Source organism: Kwoniella europaea, chromosome 1, assembly GCF_036810445.1.
Source record: "Kwoniella europaea PYCC6329 chromosome 1, complete sequence".
Classification (NCBI taxonomy): domain Eukaryota; kingdom Fungi; phylum Basidiomycota; class Tremellomycetes; order Tremellales; family Cryptococcaceae; genus Kwoniella; species Kwoniella europaea.
In genome coordinates, this window is record NC_089487.1 from 13,713,653 (window position 1) to 13,733,662 (window position 20,010).

Consider the following 20,010-nt stretch of genomic DNA (forward strand, 5'->3'; position numbering starts at 1 on the left):
ACACATGGAGCGGAAATGACTTGCGAGCCAATGAAGTGCAGACTGGCAACTCGCGATTCACCTATACCCGCATGCTTTTCCTCAACATATAGTGCGAAGTGCTGGGTGCTGAACTTCCACTCCTCTATAGCAAGCCTATGGAACCGATCCCTCATCCTCCAAGAAATACAGATCATTTAACCCAGATTCAGCAATCTCCCAGACCGTGGCAGAGTGTTCGACCCATTGTCTGTCATAAATTATCATATACGTTGCCCTACACAAGAAGGTTCGTCAGTGTCAGAAACACGCATTTTCGTGAATGGAACTTACACGGCAGTGTCTTTATTATCACCTTCTGCATACTTCACAACCTGATAAACAGGCCCTGCTACCAGGCCAGCGCCTCCTAGAATTATAGGTGTGAAATTTGCTTTCTTCGTATATTTAACTAGATCAATGTGCGGTGCATATCCACAAGACAAGAGGATCAAATCAATCAACTTTTACTTATCGAACATCCCATTCAATGTACAGATCGCGGAATGGAACTCACATAGATCGTCTGCGTTAGCGCCAGGGATCTTCTTGGCTTTTCTGCCTGTAAGCATCTGTAAGACAGTGTCAGGAGTAGCATCTGTTTCCGCGATGTTGACAGCTGTCTTTCCTAAAGCTTCTATCACTGCTTCCATCATTCCTCGCCACCACCTGTATCCGACTTCACGATCAGTACAGTTGAATAGAAGGTTTGCCTCGGCCACACAATACCAGGAGAGACGGTACAAGCACTGACCAGTTCTTAAAGGCGTCCTCCGTCAGACCATCGTCGTAGCCAACGTAAAAATCACTAAGCGAGTAATTGGAACTTTTTTTGAAAACTCCATCTTTGTATATCTCGAATGTGGCCCTTTCAACCGATGAACCGGGTTCGCCATAATTGGAAATATGATTGGTAATGGTGGCCTTGTTTAAGTTTGGTCAATACGGCCAAAGTACTCTGTACACCGAGAAGAACATCCCAAACGATAGGATTGTCAGCTAAAAGGTCGAGAATATTCAAATGTCAATCTCTTTATCTTTTCTTCTCCTGTAAGGGATTATATCATGTCAATGACAACGAGAGTAGTGTTATAGCTCGACTTACACAATCTTTGCACCCGGCTAAACCTTTCAAGGCAGACTTGCATCTCCGTTCGCTCAGGTGAGTATAATGAGGACATTGACAAGATCTGACGTTGGTCGTGGATTGAATACTTGACTGGGATTTACTGTTCCTGATTACCGGCATCGTAATCAAAAGGTGGTTTGAGTTATTGCAAGACAACAAACCAGAAATTTGTGCCCATAGTCGATATTTCTTTGCGGTGCAGCCTCTGTTATATATCCTATGTGGATGGTTGGACATACAGGATTCATTTCGAAACGATGTAGCGGAGTATCTGCTCGCTTCTCTTTGAGCACAAAGGATCTACGTCCTCGGCTCTGAAATATTGGTGTTTCAGGTCAGGATGCTAAAGGTAACACGGTGACAGGGATAAGCACTGCAGGAATCAGTACATCTTCACGATCATATTCACATATAGCAGGTCACAGATTCGTGACAGATCATCCAGTGATGTCAGTACCAAGCAAAATGAACCAATAAATGAGGAGAAGTAATGTTACAAGCTACATACCATAATACAACACAAGACACAGCGAACTGATATTCCGTCATTCTTCGTAATGCTACAGCTATGACATCTCCTTCTTTCTAGGTAAATGTTCCCTTTTCAACTCTACATTCTAGTTTTCTTCCTCGCAGGCTGTTGAGCAGTCAAATTCGCACTGGCAGGTCGGAAATTGCTACTTGATGGTAATCGAGGTTGAGCCATTGAAGGGGGTAGACTAGATTGCAACCCTGATCAATAGAGAATTTTGACAAGTGTAGGGATTGATGATGACTTACGATCCCATCTTAGCATCACCATTATCTTCATGTGTCACTCTTCGAGTTGGATACGTGATTGTACTTCCTTCGAAGACACTTCTACAAATCGAAATGAGCTGTTAGTGAGGTGTATCTTATGTCGCAATAGGACATAACTCACTTTGCAGCTACACCACCTTCTTCCTGAAACCAAGGATGAGCCAACGCTTCTCTAGCTGTTAACCTCCTAGCTGGATCCCACTCGAACAACCTCGTCAGGAGATCGTACCCTTGGGAAGACGATGATCGATGTTGATACCATGTCGGAAGGGGATTGGGATTAGGGTAGCTATAGCAAACCAACAGTCAGGTGCCAATTACAGGTACAAGATGGTGACGATGAAGGGGATCATGATCACTTACGGTCCAGACGATAGATACGTTTTATATTCTGGCATATGCACAATACCTGGCCACTGGTCAGCTATAACATCCCAGATTGGTATCAGCTGCATCCCATCAGAGTTCGCGAAGAATGGGTAAGGCGAGTGCGATGAGAGGTATCTGGACTGACCTTTGACCGGACCCAGTACCTCACATATCTTCCCCATCTGATCTCTCTGGAATGGTAATTGCTTCTTACCATCCATTTTCGCTTCGTCACCTTTAAATATCGGTCGAAGGGCAAGTAATTCCGCGTAGATACATCCAATTGCCCATAGATCTATGAAAAATACGTTAGCTTGACAAATCTTTCGCAAGATTAAGAGTCCCTCAGTCGGAGAGTGGAGATATGGAGGGACAGGCCGATGGATGAGCCTTGTCTGTGTTGAGGGCAAGATTACTCACCAACAGCAGCGGTATAATGCTTAGCACCCAGAATCAACTCTGGCGCTCTATACCAAATCGTCACCACAACCTTATCGCCCCCAAATAGACCACCTTGAGCTAAAGGCTTATGCCATAATCTCGCCAAACCTAGATCACCAATCTTTACTACGCCAGCAGAGTTTACCAGTATATTGGCAGGTTTCAGATCACGATGCAAAACGAAATTCGAGTGGAGAAAATGGACGCCGCATAGGAGTTGGTGCAGTAAGCGACGGAGAGTTGGGGATGGGATGGGTGTTCGGGTAGTTTGGGAATGATGATGGATTATTTGCTATTAAGTAAGTCAAATCAGCCATTTGGTTATGTAGACCAAACCATAGGGACAAGGGGAAGGTTATATATAGGAAGACAGGTTATTTACTCACCAGGAAATCATGCTCGGCATATTCGAATACCATATAAATAGCTTTATCTTCTAATATGACTTCCCTCAGGGCGGTCAGATTACGATGATTGAGCTCTCTATTCAGCTGCACGGAACGTTTTTAGCTTAAACACTAAACAACGGTAAATTGATCAATGGTGCTGAGTGCTCACTCACCATAATTTCTCTTGCACCAGATTGACTTATACCCGCATACGTCAAAACATCCCCTTCTTTATCAGGTTTGAATTTTTTGATCGCAAATACATCCCCCTCTTTCGCAGGTAAATCGCCAGGTCTCATACATAATTCTGGATTATTCAGGGGATCTAGTATCGGTGTATTGGAATAGGAAGATGTCGATGTAGTAGGTGAAGGTAGTTTATCTTTGGGTATGGACAATGCCGCTCTGGCAGATGAAGGTAATGTTGATTTGTTGGTACTGCTGGATTTGGTATTGGATGAAGAGGATGGCGAAGGTAATAATACTGCTTTGTATACCCTTCCATATGTACCTATTGTCGAGTCCCTATCAGATACGTGAATACTCAGAAGGTATTAGCTTACATACCTGATGAGATGAATCCTAATATCTTATACGTCTTCAGCACACTAACGATGTAAGATTCTGTCAGCTGTGCCCAAACTTCCCGTCGTTACATATGAAAATATAGAGATGCTACTCACGTCCTCCGTTCCCTGTCTCTCTTTGCACGATAGTAGTGCATGGGATCCAGCATAGCTGAGCCCGAGGCCATAGCTGCAGCCATGTTGATCGTGTAGCTGTCGTCTGTCTGAGTGCCGGTGAGTCACGAGTACAACATGGATACATAAGAGAGGTTGCTGAATGACCTCTGCATGACCCAGCATGCACGTACTGGAGAACGATGAGCGAAGGAAACCACGTGCGAACCATGTGTCAGACTGCAAAAGGCGACTGACTTTGGCGTCGTCAGTCTGTCAGTTTTCCCACGGTCACCTTGCTGAGGACGGGATCCCAAACCAAACAAACAAACATCAACACTCAATATCAGCATTCACATTCATTAAACATATAACATACAATACATACTCACCATATAATTCGCAACCATCAGATCAATCACCACCACTAGCAAGAGGGAGCATCCTCAGCAAAAGAGTGATCAGGCATATCTCGCCCCAATTCAGGTCCGACACTTCACCCTCTACACTTCCACCCCTTCACCCATCCTCACCATGTCTCTCGCATCTAAATCACCTAGACCACGCAAGTCCGTGTCACTCGCTGAACACAATCTGAACCTAGACAATGTCACTCTGCCAGTCACCAACAGAGAGTTTAAGATACAGAAGCAGAAGGCGTCTGCAGATACTGGTGGGGAAACTCGCTTCCAGGTGGGAAAAGGGGACGATGACTTGAGTCCTAGGCGGAAGGCCAGGAGACATGCTGTATGTAGATTCAAACTGTCATGGCTTCTCACGTTATATATGCACCTAAGCACAGATCCCAGCTGATACATCATACGTAGCAACCCAGGAAATCGATTCTGAAACCACTCCCAGCACCGACGGATGACGGGGATGACACACAGCAATACGCCCATACGATCAATTTCGGTGCTTCGCAATCATTATCCAGACGAGTCAGTTTTGCTCCCAACGCTCATGTCAGGTAAGTCTCATGTTCGACACAGACTCAATACATGGGCTGGATAGCTGATCGTGGATCGAATATTGCTACACAGGATGTTCGATAATCCCGAGCCCTCTCGCAAAGCCAACTTCGCTCCTCCTGCTTCATCCAGTCTTGGTGGACCACGATCTTCCTTATCCACTCACTCACGTCGATCGTCAATCCAGAATATTGGATCTGTTGCCAATCTCAACGTCTTCACTCCATCAGTATTTCAAGGAGAAGGAGAGACTCAGGGGGAAGAATCGATGGAAATTGAAGAACAGTCTGATTCTGGCTCAGAAGATAATGGTGTGGTAGAGATGGGACGTCAATTCAATGGTCAAAGGGGAAATTTCTCTCTTGGTGGTCCCAGTAATGAAGGACTCTCAGCTGCAGATGACCAAAGTGACGAAGAAGAAGAAGAAATGGATATGGATATTACGCAGAATATATATGGAGGAATTGTCCGAAGAAGCTCCATGGCGGCGAATACGACGATGGACTCGGACGTTACTGAGGAAGCTGATATATCGAATCGATCAGCAGACGAAGAAAAGACTATGGATTTCACCATAGCCGTTGGTGGAATGTTACCACCCAAAGCTCCTGAAGGTGCCATGTCCAATCGAAATTCAATCGGTTATTCGTTCCCTGTTCCGGAAGGATCGTCAGCTCAGAACTTCAGACCTGGTGATGCTATTGAAGGAGAGATCGAGAAGGAGATGGAAGAGACCGTTGCTTTTGGCGGTATAATCGGTCCTGATGACACAATCAGTTCAGGTGGCGATTCATTTAGTAACGAGGAAGGAAGAGAAAAGACAATGACTTTCACTTTCAATCATTCTATCATTCCTCCCCAGGTTCAAGACGCCGAAGATGACGGTATGGATATGACTGTTGCTCAAGGTGGTATCATCAACTTTCCTCCACCTTCACCAGCACCTGCTGCAAACCCTTCCTATCCTACTGTCTCACCCGCCAGACCATTACCTACGAACACACGCCCAATGTCAAGTACACCCTCTTTTGCTCGACCTACCGTATCTTCCGCCCAGAAGTCAGCTGCTTCCACACAGAAACGAAATGTATTTGCACCTTCACCTAGTCCAACCAAGTCTACCACACCTAAGAAAGCTGGAATGCAAGCTGCTAGGGAAGTTGCTAAACGTCTAAGTTTCGCTTCGGCTCCTTCAAGCGCCAGGAAGAGACGATCAAGGGAAGATAGCCCAGAAGCTGTATCAGAAAGTGCTAAGAAGAATAAGCTCGATTCTCAAGTGAAAGAGGTATTTGGTGGTACGCCCGTATCCCAACCTGCTCCTAGGACTTCTTTGGGTGTTTCGAGATTATCTCTCGGTGCACCCAGAGCCTCTCTGGGGACCCCGATGCGAATCGCTCGAAGTCCAGCAACCAGTCGACATAGCTTGGTCAGAGTCGCTGATCCCGAACCTGAGCCTGAGCCCGAGCCCGAACCTGAGCCTCAAGCAGTGGAAGAGGAAGCACTGGAACCAGAGTGGGAACAACCTCAGACTATCTCATTGGCCTCATTCCTCGAAATGGCGGGGGTGCAGTTTATGGAGGGTCTTCCAGGACTGAACAGAAGGAGGAGTAGTGTTGCGAAAGGTATCTTGGGCCAGTCATATTCTGGAGGAGGTAAGCTTCCCTTTGCATAGCATTGCTAGTACGAGACGCTAACATCTCGTGGATTTAGATCGGGAATTTGCTTTACATGAATATGCTGAAGCTCAAGTCAATTCGATCTTCTTGAATATGTACACATGGGTGAGTGACCTTACATCAATTGGCGTCTCATATATGAATGACCACTGCTAAGTGGGTTTGGATTTGATTGTAGGCCGCCAACAAACTTCGAGAGGATATTCGAAATGGACAAACTGAACTTGATCAATGTGAAGCTAGATGCGACGAAGATTCTCCGCCAGTGATTCAGGAGTATCTTTCAGCCTCAGATGAGGATAAACAGCTATTCGAATTGGCTTTCAAGTCATTCAAGACTAACACTCAATTGAAAGCTAAAGAGAGGTGGTATGATTGGAAGTCACAGTTGATGCAGACTATCAAACCTGATGTTGAAGGGATGTTACAGGATATGCAAGACGTGAGCTACTGTTAAAATCTCTTAAGTAAGACAGCTGCTGAACGGCCTGTGTGGATTGATAGGATAACGATCGACTCACTGTGTTGCAAGAACAGACGGAATCGATCTTACCCGGTTTGAAAGCTAGACAAGCTGCGTTACAAGCTGAATTGGAGAAAGAAAGAGAGATCGTAGCTGAGATAGCAGCATGTGATCAACAAGAGTTGGTGGCGTTGAAAGAAGGTATAACAGAGCAAGGGTGAGTGAATGGTCATAGTAACTCAGCACAAGAAATCGAAAGCTTATGGTGATTATGGTTGTTGAATTCATAGGGCCCAAATCAACGTCTTCAGCTCTGAGCTCGAAGAGTCAACTGCGAAGTTAACAGCTTTGACAAACAAGTTAGAGGAGTTGACTGACACCAAGAGAGATTGCGTGACGGCTATTCAACATGCTAAATCGCAGTGTGATCAATTCACCAGATCTGATGCGATTAGATTAAAAGGCGAGTGTGTATCTCGCTCAACAATGTTATGGTATCTTCACTGATATGCCGTTCTTTATCGATTATGGTATATACAGAAGAATACAACTCTCTCCAACATATACACCTCTGGCGACCTACCAAGATATCACCCAACTTGCTTGAATTGGAATTCGATAATGAGATTTCTCTATCGTTCCAGTGTAAAGATTATATAGCGAATTTAAGATCTGCTCAATTGGAATATCTTCATGATAAAGTAAGACAGAGGAAAGGTGGTCCGATCCTTAAGGGAAGTTCGTCACAGAGTCCTACGGAGGGTTTGTTCGAGATGCTCAAGATCGCTTTGAGGGAAGGTGTAAAAGCGGATAGTTTTGACAATTTATCTTCTGTAAGTCTAGGCTTTCCTAATGATACAGGAAGATTGACCGTCCAGTCAATATCTAACACTTTCGTTGTCTTGTGGCACTTTTGTAGCTCGTCCAGACAGTTGGTCAGTTATGGTCCGTCTCACAACGTCTCCGTGCAGAATTACATTATGTCAATTTCCGACATCCAATCTTATACAAACTCCAACATGAGACCAACAGTTTGATAGCTAGTGTAACAATGGTTTTACCCTCTATCAAATCGAAGGTTATAGTCGATATTGGGATAAGTCAAGAGACGATTTGGGGATATCCAGCGAATTTGAATGGGACGGATATTGAAATCAGAAAGATATATGGTAAAGCAGAGTGAGTTTAAAGAACAAGATCAAGACTATTGAAATTACCGAATGATCGCTAATCTGATTTGTCAATTGAATAGTATCAACCTCTTAACTGAAGCTGCTAGACAAACCATATCGTCGACCACACCTCAAGGATGTCTGGGTACTTTCTTACAGGTTTGCGTGGATGTTGCTGCTCAATATATCAAATAGAATGGATTTATATGGTGATAATTGGTATGATATGGGTATGAATCGGACGACTCTTGATCTATGATTGATCTCTTGGACATTCTTCTTTTGCTTTTCGCTTGTTGTCCCCGTTCTTGATTTGATTATCGTATCGAATTATGGTTATATGATTATATGGTTATACTGTACAAGTAGTTTGGTCATAAGACATATGTTAATTTGGTATTTGTGGGTTTTCAACGATATGAATGAATAAACTCATCAGTCCAAATCAATTCAAATACAATGGAATCAGATCAGTCAGCAAAGATCAATAAAATACCGTATAAACTATACGAGTCATGATAGGGTAAGATACTGAGTATATCATCAGCTCGAACACATTTCAATGAGACATTGTATTCCTTCCTGGATTTTTAGATTCCCCCAATTGATACCTGAACGATATGATATGATATGCATAATCATTTATATCCAAATTCCAAGCATACGTACGAGTTGGTACCAAGTGTAACCATAGAAATCATACATAAGGGGGTTTTTGGTTTTGGTCTTTATAACTTTCTATTTTTCTTCCATCTTTCATCTGTTATCTTCATGATCCCTGATGTAAACTCAAAGTTCACCTTTAACAGCTTTCGAAACTGATTCAGCAAAGTACTATTGAAACATTCCAATTAAACATCATCAGCATATATCATCATAACATTCACGATATCACATGTTGGTGCTGGCAACACTCACATCAACATTGTTACTGTTCAAACCTGCCATTGAAATCCTACCGTCTCTCGTAAGGTAGATCGAAGCTTTTTCAGCCAGGGCATCTACTTGTTCAGCTTTTAGTCCAGTGAAGGAGAACATTCCTATTCAAATATCAGATCTCACAGAAATCAGTCACCTATCTGAATGTCTTATCGCATTTGGATGGATGTAATTATAGTGCAAAAGTGTGTGAGACGTTGACACATACCAATTTGTGATTTAATATGACCCCATTCGCCAGGAGTGTTCAACTCGACGAGCTTGTTGTACAATCTCTCCCTCATCTCGATAATTCTGTCGGCCATACCTTTGACTTCGACGAGCCATTCTTGAGTAAGTTCAGGGGATGAGAGGATCGTGCTGACCAGTCGTGCACCGCTATGAGAGTAGAGTGAATCATCAGTAAGTGTCCTTTCAATTGACTTGTTTATATAAGAAAATCTCAAAGTTCGCTTGGTACGTAGGATGAAAACAATGAAAATTGTAGTAGGATGGAAGTAGCGACGAATAAGATTACCCATACTCACTGGACTGGAGGGTTAGAGTATAAAGGTCTAATAAGGATCTTCAATTGGGAATCCACTCTAGCTTTCTCCTCGGGTGATTCACAGACGAATGAAATAGCCCCAACTCGTTCACCGTAAAGACCCATGTTCTATATCACACCATAGACCATCAGCTTACAGTAAACTCTATATAGAGCCAGCTGGGAAAGCGATGAAGACCCACCTTGGCGAATGATTGACAAAGAAGGAGTTGATGACCTTGTTCAATGAAGTATCGAACAGCGAAAGCGTCCTTGAGGATATCACCGGAAGCGAAACCTTGGTAGGCCTAATGACACATGCACATCATCAGCACATTTCCTTCTTCTAGAAAACCTAGCAAAAAGAGAAGAATGGAATGGAAACTCACCATGTCGAAGAATGGGAAGTGTTTCTTCTCCTTGACGATATCGGAGAGTTCTTTCCATTGAGCTTCGGTTGGATCGATACCGGTAGGGTTCTGAGAATAACATAGCAGTCAGCTTATGCGTCAGAACAGACCACTGTGCACGAATGAAACCAGCTACTCACGTGAGCACAAGCATGGAGAAGGATCTGAGTGCAGTGACGAATAATAATCAGCTGAAATAATCCACGATGCGATCAATATAAGGGAAACCTGACCCACAATCGAACCTTCTGGCGCAGCCTATCAACAGAGATTCTGTCATTAGCATACATCAAAAACAAGATTCGCAAGGAGACGCCAGCTCACCTTGATATCAGCTTTCATGCCCTCAAAGTCAAGTCCTACAGTCTCCTTGTTAAAGTACCTATATAAAGTCGTTGCACATTAGCTATTTAGACTGATTTTTTTTCAGGTAAAAGCAGGAGGTGAAAGCCAGTGGCTAGCTCACTTGTATTGCTTGACTTCGAGACCTGAGTCCTTGGAGATAGGTATGTGGTTACCCCATGTAGGAGTAGGTAGGTAGATGGTCTTGGCTCCTGGGTAATGTCTAGCAAGGAACGCAGTACCAATTCGGAGAGCACCTGTACCAGAGATAGATTGGGTGATGGCGAGCTAAACGGTACATCATTGTCATATCAGCTTGTGTCATGTACATCGTATTCTGAGATTGAAAATCCAAAGAGAAGTTGGTCAGTACTCACTCGTTTCTCTACAATGGGTTTCGAGTCTTTTCCATAAGCCAACTCAGCAGCGAGCTTCGTGAAGTCTGCTAAACCCTATATACATCATACGAAGAACTCAGTCAGCTCCGCTCGGCGCAGCCCTGGGGGTAGGAGGTACGATGCAGCTGGTGATGCAGAAAGGTAAAACGTACGGTAATAGGGAGATACTCTTTATCTTGCATAGCATCCGAGAGGATCTTCTCTGCTTTTTTAACGGTAGGAAGAATATATGGTTTACCTTGACCATCTCGCTACGGGATTATACTTTCAGTCAGCAGCCGTTCGGACTCCGATCTACACGTCAGCAGTAAAAGGGAAGACAACCTACATAAGCTCCGACACCGAGGTTGATCTTCTTTGGTGATTTATCGGCCTTGAACTTTTCAGTTACACCTATTTACATCGCACGGAGATCATTAGTATCAGCATTAAAATCCGGTAGATCGATCGCAGGTCTGATGACACAAGAAGGAAAGGACGCACCGAGAATAGGATCAGGTGGACTGATAGAGTAATAAAAGCGAGATATCATCAGCTTCTCTTCTAAGATTGATGGGCAATCGAACGACATCGAGATGACTCACCCAGCAGGAACATTGGCCCAGGTTGACACCGCTGCTCTTGCAACTGGCAATGATCTTGGTGCAGATGATCTGGCGAGGAGGATTCGAGAGGATTGAGTGAGCATTTTGGGTGGTTTGCTACAACGTTTTAGGTGGATGAATGGATGATATGCAATGAATGCAAGAGGTGAGATGTACGTAGTAGGTGGTGAGTTAGTGGTCAAGTGGGGTTATGCGGGGCCAGTAGAGTGCAGAGTGCGATTGGTCGACTCGTTAATTCTAGAGGATAACTCCGGCATTTCCGCCCGGAGCATATCGGACTGGAATCCCATAGATGATAGGTGAATGCATCTACTCGACGCTTAACATGTCCTCGTCACCACAGTGTAGTCAGTAGTCACATCTATGCCGTGACTTGCATGCTCAAGCCATGCGATGGCTCATGGGGGTCGAAGTGATGACCAAATAGGTTATCTTATCATGATGGTATCGGACATGTATGTCATACTCGTCGTGTCGATGGTTCTCGCTCTTTGCCATCTAACCGAGATCAGACCAAGTGCAAGGTCACCTCGACCGAAGCGAACTGGTCTCGTATTCTCACTACCATGTTAAACAACCCATTATACTACGAGTAATCTTATAATTGATTCCAATCCATATGCAGTACCGATGTTCTTTTGTGACATGGAGAACAAGTTCCATCGCAAATCGCAGAAGATGCGATGGTTGTTATATTGTTGAGACTGGTTCAGTGTATATACAGGAGTACAGTATATGCCCATCGACGATGTGAAACGAAATATCTTATCAAGTTGAATTTTGGTAGGATTCAATGAATCGCAGCTTGAGGTGGCCTGCATTGGGAGTGCCTTGTTCGCTACGAAGTAGTCATCTACGAGTGTCCTGTTCTATAGGAAAAGAATAAGATAGATCCCATCCCATTCCTGACTGTCCTTCTCCGCAGAGTCCGAATTCTCAGGATCCAGGCTAGCCATTCTCACCCCTGCCCGTGCGGTCCAAGGTACAAGGACTCCTCATCCATCCGTGTAACGGTTTTGCTACTACGTACAGTATCCCATCTCATCCCGGAATCACTTTGTATCTACTGCCCACTGTATGTACGTACATATATTCGATTCCCACCATATCTTCTTCGGATCAAAATCAAGTTCGATCAATCCAGATCAGATCACAGAACAAAGTGTGGAAAGGCTTTGTGCAAGTGGCTTGGTCTGGCTGAGTACGTACAGTCCGTTCTTAACCGCCAGACAGACCAAAGAAAAAGGGTAAAAAAATGAGATACCCTAAACGCGACTGTCTTTTTTATCGCTCTATCGAATGTACCTTTCCATCGTGTAACCATAGTGGGATGTGCGTTGATTACATGGTGCTTGCATCACTCAATCAGTCATGATCGCAAACTTAGTGTAATGCAGATGATACCAGAGTAATGATTTTGTCATAGATTTTGACCCATAATGTGGTCGTCGCATATCGTCATCATAAGTAGTACTGAGAGTAAGTCTACGATCAACATAAAATAATAATACTGTAGCTACGATATGATAATGGTAATATATAATGTATGATATATGTTATATGATACTCAACAAATAATATGGAAATATCTATAAAACCGAAAACCAAGAGTCAAGAAAAAAGAAAGATTACTAAAGATATATGTGTATATGTCGTATAAACTTTTTCCATCTGCCTGTCTCTCTAAGTGTCTCGATCTCTTGAATTGGTGGTATGTATATGTATGATGGTGTATATGTGTGATTGATTGATTGGTTGGATTGGGTGAATATGCAATAGATTGATATATGTTGTCTCTTGTGGGTTATATGCAAATACGAAATAGGTATAAATGCCAGATTATGCCGGAAAGGAAAGGAAAGGTCATCATCGTTATCGTCGTCAAAGTCAAGTTGGAAGATCTAAAGATCAATTGCTGAGTCGTCTCATCGATCGATTCGGTAACGACAAATCTCCCACAGGCGGTAAAGCATGTAGAGCCGGACGGGTGTAAACAGGTGGCTGGGGTAATGGTTTAGCCGTCGTTGTGACACTGACGTTGACACTTGATACTGAATCTTTCGATATGCTCGCGGAGGGGTTCGAGCCATATACAGCAGGTGCGATATTTTCCTTGGAGGCGACAGAGAATGGATCGATGTTGTGCGAATGAACAGGTGTGATCGGTGTGAGAGGAGCGTCATCACCCGCTTCAGACGAAGCGCAGGAGATGGATCCACCAGGTGAACCAGTGGCCCATGAACCTCGTTTCGATGGCCATCCACCTGATCCGGAAGGTGCAAGTCCAGGAGTAGGGAGGTTGGTGGAGACGGGAGTAGCAGGTGCTTCAGGGTTATAAACAAATCTTCTACCTGATAAGTACCATTCTCGACAGATGGTGGAACATCGTCCGTAATAGGTAGGAGCGTATTTCCTGATGACAATTTCAGATACATTTTCTAATTTCTCGGCAAAGTGTTTATCGATAGCGAGGGCGATTCGAACAGCGACGTTATCATGTCGAGCTACTGGTTTTCGAGCTTTACCACAGATGAATCGAGCGAGCATGAGTGCACCAGAGGCGACGAGGGAAGATTGGATACCAACAAATTCACGGTGGAAGAGGGTTATTTCCATTAGGAATCTGGCCATGTTCTGTACTTTGGGATCTTCATAGTTGTGACCGGTGGTGTTGATCCTTAACCAAGCTTCAGCAGAGGGGTGACCGATGTTCCATCCGATAGTTGAGAGGACGTGACCTTCCATTTGGATGAAAGCACTTTCGTCGTAGGCTTTACAACACATCTCGGCTAATTCCCTAACGAGTGGTACCTTGTCCTTTCCATCCTCAAACTTGGCCGCTATCCAGAGAGCGGCACAACCAACAAGCTGATAGTGCTTCTTGTAGACCACACGCTTCGATACGTATCGGTCGACAATGTTCATGGCGAGGTAGAGGACTTCGGGACGGAGACGGAACTGTTGGTGAACTTCAATGAGGAAATCAATGAGGTAAGGTCGCATGAACCATTGGAGTTCAGGTTGCATGTCCATAAATTCGGAAGAGGCAAGGGTAGAGTTCTATTGAGGTTGGGCTTTATCAGAATCTCTTCACTTTGTGTTAGGATTGAAGGTGATAGTACTCACGTCCATAGAGTGCATGTAAGCAATGATCTCATCACTGTAATCCTCCTCAAAATATGGGCTTTCCTCCGGCCTTCTAGGAGCTGGCATAGCAGGTTGCGAATAGTGATGCTGAGGCTGTTGAGTCATCTTGGCTTTTGGCTGAGAGGTAGATTGCTGCGAAGAAGAGGATGGTGATACCGATCTCTTCTTGGTCCAACCATATATGGAAGATCGAGCAGATTTGACAGCAGCAGTGGGGGGCATCTTGATTGTATGAGCGGAGGTGATGAAAGGTGAAAAGATTAAAGAATAAGGAAATGAATCAAAAAAGGTTTCAGGTAGATCTAGAAGTGGTGACTAGCGTATCGGCAGATGCGCTTTATTACTAGAGACAGTAGAGAGGAACGAAAAAGTGAGACCTGCTCGGGGGATAAATGTGAAATCGTTGATGTGTCGGGTCAAATACCAAGTGAGACGAGTGTGAGGGATGAGATCGTCAAGGGAAGGGGAGATTGAGTGAGGTTTATATGTCCAATTGGGTAGGTACAGGATATCGGTAACGATTTCAATGAGGCCCGTCAGAGGTCGAGTTGTTATGGTCGTGAGTGGTAGGCAGTTATTGGTCCAGGCGGTATTAGAATGATAATCCCACGTTGGTTTGATGACGAAATGACCGGGCGAACCAGTAAAGAATGAATCAATTCAGTTATTTTGGGATAAGGCGTATGTGAAACAATTGACCGATTGAGTTGGGCAGTTTCGAGTTGATGATGAGACGAGAGAAGGCAGGTTGATTGGTTGGTTGTGTTGAGGGTCGTATAAGTGATGGTGAAGATGCAAAAGAACCAAAAGATGCGTGAGTTGAATGTTCGTTCGTTCGTTCGTTGAGAGAGACACAGAAAAGCGAGAGTATATCAAGCGAGTGAAGAGACAGTTTGAAAGAAAGAAATCAGTTCTTTACAAGAGGCGAACCGAGACACCGTGTAACGCCGTATTTCTAGATGAGGATGGGATGGGTTGGGAATGGATGAACTACGCTGAAGTCATCAAATCTAAAATCAAAGGTGAAAATGACAAGCAAGAAGCTACAATTCAACAAGAGTAAGAGGTGGGGCGGGTCAAAAGAATAGCTTGATCTTTAAAGGTAAACTGAGCAACTCCATTGATTTGAGTGCACCTTTTTACGTTCACAGATCAAGTCAAGCGTGATTGAGGTTTAGTCGGATAGGAAGAACAGCGTGCAACGCCAAAGGTTGTGAAGGGTGAAGAGGGTGACCATCCACCCATGAGGTGAAGAGATTAAGGATTTCTCTCGATAACATGTCACGTCACGTCCCATAAACCTGTACCAAGTAAACCCCTCCAAACGAAAAATAAGAAAACCGACTATTAGAAAATCAACCTTGGTGCTAAAGTGAAATTGTGAACTATCACGGAGAGCGGCATGCAGTTGCTTTGCATGGCCGCACGTCCCTGATGATCCTGATAAGGTCAAGAAGCACCCAAAATAACGTCAAAATCTAAGGAGAGAGCATGAGTGAAAAGGAGGATTTGGTGAATTTACAGTTAAGGCGAGTTCTAACTTCCCATAACCATGTCACGCTCGGCGTTACATCGCATGGGTGGGTTTTCGATATATTTTGGCACATACGCGCCATATAGGTGACATATCACTTTTGGAAAAGGAACCAAAATTCAAGCGAGGCCGCAAACTACGGTGAAATGGATTAAAGACCCTGACGGATGATATAATCGTAACGAGAGAGCGTATAGTTTTATCCTTTCAAGCAAGCCAAAAAGTGGCTATATCTCGGAGAGATATGCCCAGCGTTCCAAAAGAAAAAAGAGAAAATAGTAGTAGTACTAGAGCAAAACTCAAAACTCAGCTCACCTTGATGGTAGTATTCGATCGGATTCTTGAATCTGGGTTCTCGGATGAACCGGGTGTCTCGATCCAAGAGTACGAATACGAGTACCGTACGGGGCAGCCAAAGTCGAACAAAAGGGACTCGCAAGAATCGGATTACGGCTACGGGTTTCAACCTAACGCGTAATTCGTAATGCGGGGTTCCCAGAAACTTATCGTCTACTAGGATGAGAAAAAAGAATGGTAAGTTCGAGTTTTTGCACAGACTTGAGGTCCGACTCCGAGGCTGATGATGAAACTGAAAAGAGTCCAACGGAAATAAAGTGGTTCATAAGAAAAGGCAAGGCAATTTAGCAAGATTAGTGTGGTTTCTTCCAATCTTCCAACACGACCTAGCTTTCCTGTTCTTGGCCAACCTAATCGAGATCGCGGATTCCATTCCCATTCCCAGAGCGCCAACAAACAAGATTCCAGATCTAACAAAACCAAAACCACTCATCTGCTCCACAAATGACAAATATGGGTATATGAAAGCTTAGCTTCCCGTCACACATAGAGCTGCGCGTTTGACAAGATGGTATGGTTTGGTTGAGAAAGATCGCCATACAGCGATAAAGTTTAGTCCCTTCATCAAACCCCGTAGCAGCAGCAATAGCAGCAGCAGTATAAGGATTAATTGAACACGTAAAGTGGGAGCAAGAGGGGTGAGAAATAAGGTTTTCAGGACGGTCCGAGGAATGTGGAGAGAAGAAGGGAGATAAAATGACTTTCATTTAACGATCGACGTCTTACGCAATTGGGCAATATTCTCGAAAAGACGGAAAAGAAAAAAGATCGACGCGGATCACATCATCGTCCTTGGACGTACAAGGATCTAATCGGTCACTTCGCGCTAGTTTGATGACATGGTTCTTTGAGAAGAAAGGTAGATAAGGCACAATCTAAACTATCTTCAAGCCATGATATGAGACTGGGGTCGTGGGTCGTATGTGACAAAGAGATAGAGGTTCGGAGTAGGTATCAAGATGTTCCCAAACAACATGACCAAATCAAGACAGGACATGACTAGGAAGCGTTACTCACTCTTCTCTGACGGTCTAGAATATCTACTAGATGGTCGAAGTGACAGACGCTAAATCAGCCTCATGTCTCAGTATAGTGTCTTTTGTCATTCCAAATGTGGGAATCATATCGATAAACTCACTCGGTTCGGCTTGACTGCTTGGTTTCTCCGGACTGATGTTCTATCGGAAGAGATAATGTAGATATCTCAAGAGTTCGTTAGACCTTCTAATTGTTGATTGCGATAAAATGAATCGAATGAATTAGCTTTGAATAATGATGACGAATATTGATGTGAGTAAGGTATAGTATGCTATGGTATGATGAGATATTGTAAATCTCTCCAGTATAGATGGTGGGTCAAAGCGAAAAGGTAGACGTGATAGGAATAATCAACCTTGGGATTGAGAAGGGGAAGAACACCGAGAGACGGGTGAAGGGGATGATCTTTATATCTCTTTCGTGTTTGTATCGAGATGGAAGAGGCGATGATTTAGGATTTAGGAGAAAGCAGGAGAAGGGGAAGATGTGTGATAAGACGAGTTTATCTCAAACTTACAGAAGACAGTCGTTTCAAATGGCCTACCCTATCCTGCAAGCACTTCTACTACTCCAAATCCACACAGTATTCGTGATCCTTGACCCCTGGTGGAACGTAGTACGTCGCACGTCCGGTAGATCGTCTGCTATCGGACCTCTATCAACCGAAGACATTGGTAATAAGTCCGAGGGGAGAGGGGGAGATGAAAGGTGGGATGAGTGAAATAGTTAGAGCGAGTGATGTTAAGGAGGATTTTAAGGTCGGTGTGATCGCGATCATGTGTTATAGTGAAAAAAGAAGTTTGTCTGTGTGTAAGCACTTAATCAAGATGTACATCTCCTTCCGGTATGACAAGGATGCAAATCGATGCATTCGAGTATACCTCTAGGCAGATGTATACCACACACTCACCAATGAGACAGAGAAGGGGGTGGCTGTGATCGATAGAGTATATATCCTATGGGGGTATGTGTGAAATAAATGTATCAGCCGTGTACTCTATGCATGCATTCATATACTCTGTAAGAGGTACGATGGGATGGAGCATGATTAAGGGGGTGTGTTATTCATATGTACTGTGTATTTGGATGTGTGTGTTGATAAATTTTTGTCTCACTCACCTCGCGGAAAGTCTCGATTTTTGTCTTTTATTTTGGGTATGATAGGGCGGATTACTTGAGGATCTCTTTCGTCCTTTTTGATATGTATATATATAGATAGATGAGCAAGGTATCGAATGCAAGAAGAAGAAGAGGTCTACGATCTATGGGAAAGAGAATGAGAATAGCAAGTGAAGTGGTTCTATGTTATATATTATTGTTACTTTTGTTATTGCTCGTCTGATGAGATGGTGAAGTGGTGTTGTGTAGACAGGTACCGACAATGAGGCCAAAGGTATCTCTAGCTCTCTAATCAATCAATTGATTCTTTTCTTCAAAGTGGGTGAGTGTCAGGTGAGAGAGCGTGAGTGGAATGCGAAAGGAGGTTCTATCTATCCATGTACCGTGTATAGTCAGTCTTGTGGTGATTATCGATGTCTTGATTCTGCTTTTTGATGTGCTGATCAATTTTCGACAAAACAAGGTACAAGTGAATTTTATGAAATTTTGATGGTGTTGGTGTTGGTGTTGACGATCTGATCCTATGATTGCTGTTTTACTACTAGTCGTATGTTTTATGACTGATCCGTCGAAGGTCGTTTTGAGGTATGGTATGAATATCAATCATGTGTTAACGAGGGATGTCACACTTGTAAGCTTCTTTAAGATCATCTTATATGTTTATATATAGGTATATCATGCACAAGCCGTATACAAGTACTACGGGAATGTCGGCGATGAATTTATTAGTCTCTGTGTCATGTCGTCTTGTAGATAGTTACAGTTACATGAAGCCGTTAGGAAGCGTTACATACCTTACAACTCGGTTGTATCGAAGAAGGTTTCATCGCTAATAATCAAGTATGCATTTCGTCAAGTAACAAAATGATGAGTTCTGTGCGTTGAATGTGATTCAGATCAAAGATCAAGATCAAGCTCGAATAGAAATAGTCCAGTTCCAATCATGCGCACTGTTACACATACCTCTTTTCTCAGGAATTTGTCATATCCTATTCGATTGGATGATCGGAATACCGAACAAGAAGAATATTCTATTCTCCTTCTTCGGTCAGACCTGATTGAAGAAGAGCGACGTGACTTCCTTGTCTGTCTAGATCAATGATGGTTCATCATTTGTATGACCAAGCTGGTCTGTCTGACTTTGCCAAACAATCCTTCCAAATGTCATTCACATGTGTGTGTGTGTGTGTGTGTTTGTCTATATGTGTGTAGGTGTGTCTAACAGAAAACCCAGAAATTTAAGGGAATTGAAGAACACGAATATCGAATATCCATCAAATTCTTTCATCCATCAATTGATGATGGATCCATCAATGGATCAGTGGTTATGCCGAGCAATCCTTTTAGCGTAGTTTGTCTGGTTTGTCGACCATCAAAAACATGAAGATAAACGACTTTACCACGACTCCATGAAACAGCTCCCTACCTCCTAGCCACTGCGTCAGAAAGGTCGAACTGGGCCCATCATCTTTACTCGGCCAGCCCA

The 20,010-nt window shown here is 43.7% G+C and overlaps 5 protein-coding genes across 5 annotated transcripts; 1 reads left to right on the plus strand and 4 right to left on the minus strand.

Moving 5' to 3' along the window:
* Nucleotides 1-135: 135 nt before the first annotated feature.
* On the minus strand, nucleotides 136-671 carry V865_005235 (uncharacterized protein; the record flags this gene model as incomplete). Its single annotated transcript, XM_066229008.1, has 3 exons — nucleotides 136-256; nucleotides 313-430; nucleotides 536-671. The coding sequence occupies 3 exons, from the start codon at nucleotides 669-671 to the stop codon at nucleotides 136-138; spliced, it is 375 nt and encodes a 124-aa protein (XP_066085105.1).
* A 1,086-nt stretch (nucleotides 672-1,757) lies between these two features.
* V865_005236 (serine/threonine-protein kinase SSN3) lies at nucleotides 1,758-3,913 on the minus strand (the record flags this gene model as incomplete). Its single annotated transcript, XM_066229009.1, has 10 exons — nucleotides 1,758-1,866; nucleotides 1,928-2,008; nucleotides 2,070-2,237; nucleotides 2,312-2,372; nucleotides 2,463-2,612; nucleotides 2,738-3,050; nucleotides 3,145-3,249; nucleotides 3,321-3,658; nucleotides 3,715-3,755; nucleotides 3,831-3,913. The coding sequence occupies 10 exons, from the start codon at nucleotides 3,911-3,913 to the stop codon at nucleotides 1,758-1,760; spliced, it is 1,449 nt and encodes a 482-aa protein (XP_066085106.1).
* Nucleotides 3,914-4,361: 448 nt separating this feature from the next.
* Nucleotides 4,362-8,304, plus strand: V865_005237 (uncharacterized protein; the record flags this gene model as incomplete). The annotated part of the gene is made up of 10 exons (XM_066229010.1): nucleotides 4,362-4,574; nucleotides 4,655-4,797; nucleotides 4,871-6,450; nucleotides 6,509-6,579; nucleotides 6,653-6,916; nucleotides 6,979-7,154; nucleotides 7,228-7,400; nucleotides 7,478-7,770; nucleotides 7,857-8,116; nucleotides 8,190-8,304. The coding sequence occupies 10 exons, from the start codon at nucleotides 4,362-4,364 to the stop codon at nucleotides 8,302-8,304; spliced, it is 3,288 nt and encodes a 1,095-aa protein (XP_066085107.1).
* A 594-nt stretch (nucleotides 8,305-8,898) lies between these two features.
* Nucleotides 8,899-11,412, minus strand: V865_005238 (uncharacterized protein; the record flags this gene model as incomplete). The annotated part of the gene is made up of 15 exons (XM_066229011.1): nucleotides 8,899-8,943; nucleotides 9,028-9,149; nucleotides 9,257-9,426; nucleotides 9,576-9,703; nucleotides 9,778-9,882; nucleotides 9,964-10,053; nucleotides 10,125-10,148; nucleotides 10,222-10,242; nucleotides 10,309-10,366; nucleotides 10,451-10,614; nucleotides 10,704-10,778; nucleotides 10,877-10,975; nucleotides 11,053-11,117; nucleotides 11,208-11,227; nucleotides 11,309-11,412. 15 exons carry the CDS (start codon nucleotides 11,410-11,412, stop codon nucleotides 8,899-8,901), a joined length of 1,290 nt encoding a protein of 429 aa, XP_066085108.1.
* Nucleotides 11,413-13,237: 1,825 nt separating this feature from the next.
* On the minus strand, nucleotides 13,238-14,698 carry V865_005239 (uncharacterized protein; the record flags this gene model as incomplete). Its single annotated transcript, XM_066229012.1, has 2 exons — nucleotides 13,238-14,389; nucleotides 14,456-14,698. 2 exons carry the CDS (start codon nucleotides 14,696-14,698, stop codon nucleotides 13,238-13,240), a joined length of 1,395 nt encoding a protein of 464 aa, XP_066085109.1.
* Between the last annotated feature and the right edge of the window lie 5,312 nt (nucleotides 14,699-20,010).